Source organism: Eimeria mitis, genomic scaffold (assembly GCF_000499745.2).
Source record: "Eimeria mitis Houghton genomic scaffold, Emh_scaff1345, whole genome shotgun sequence".
Lineage (NCBI taxonomy): Eukaryota > Apicomplexa > Conoidasida > Eucoccidiorida > Eimeriidae > Eimeria > Eimeria mitis.
The window spans coordinates 1148-1815 of NW_013568849.1; the positions used below are offsets into that span (position 1 = coordinate 1148).

General features: G+C 54.5%; 1 protein-coding gene across 1 annotated transcript in view; it reads right to left on the reverse strand.

The window, feature by feature from the left end:
- The window catches only part of EMH_0035040 (uncharacterized protein), a gene marked incomplete at both ends in the record, with an annotated part of 1680 nt that extends 1012 nt beyond the window's left edge, over nucleotides 1-668 (reverse strand). Inside the window, one exon of the mRNA XM_013494938.1 lies at nucleotides 490-668. Coding sequence (XP_013350392.1) covers nucleotides 490-668 — 179 coding nt within the window. The remainder of the gene's footprint in view (nucleotides 1-489) is intronic.

Consider the following 668-nt stretch of genomic DNA (forward strand, 5'->3'; position numbering starts at 1 on the left):
GCTGCTGTTGCTGCTGCTGCTGCTGCTGCTGCTGCGGCTGCTGAGCGCCCTCTGCAGCGTCATCTTTGTCTGATTTATTTTCTGTGCTTGTAGCCGTAGTGCTTCCATCCGTCGCGAGAACCCTGAGGTGTATTTGCACACAAAATGCAGAAACGCAGAGGCCATAAGGCAACACTGCCACTGACCCAGCAGCACTTGTGCTGTGCTCAACAACTGCTGAAGGGGCCTTTGCAGCTGCTGCTGTAGCTGCTGTCGCCGCTGCAACTGCTACACCTTCTGTAACTGCTGCATCTTTTGTAGCTGCTGCAGCTGATACAGCAGCTATCGCAGAACGCGGTGAAGTGCAAAGAGGCGGGGAAAGGGCATCTTAGGGGCAGCCCGAGGCGTCGCTACACCCCGGGCGGTTACTGCACTCTGCATACACTGGGGTGTACGTTGAAGTGCGTGTAGATTGTGTTTAAAAGAATACCAAATGACACAGAGACGCACAAGATGTGATCTTTGCCTAGAGAAGAGAAAGAGAGTGCAGCTAAGACCGGCTCCTTCCACATACACCCCGCTGCAAAGGCGTCCCAGAAGCCGACAGAAAGCAGAGGAGAAGAAGAAGAAGGCGAAGAAGAAGAAGGCGCGTCGGCCTGTGTCTGGTGCTGCTCATTGTGCGGTTGCAT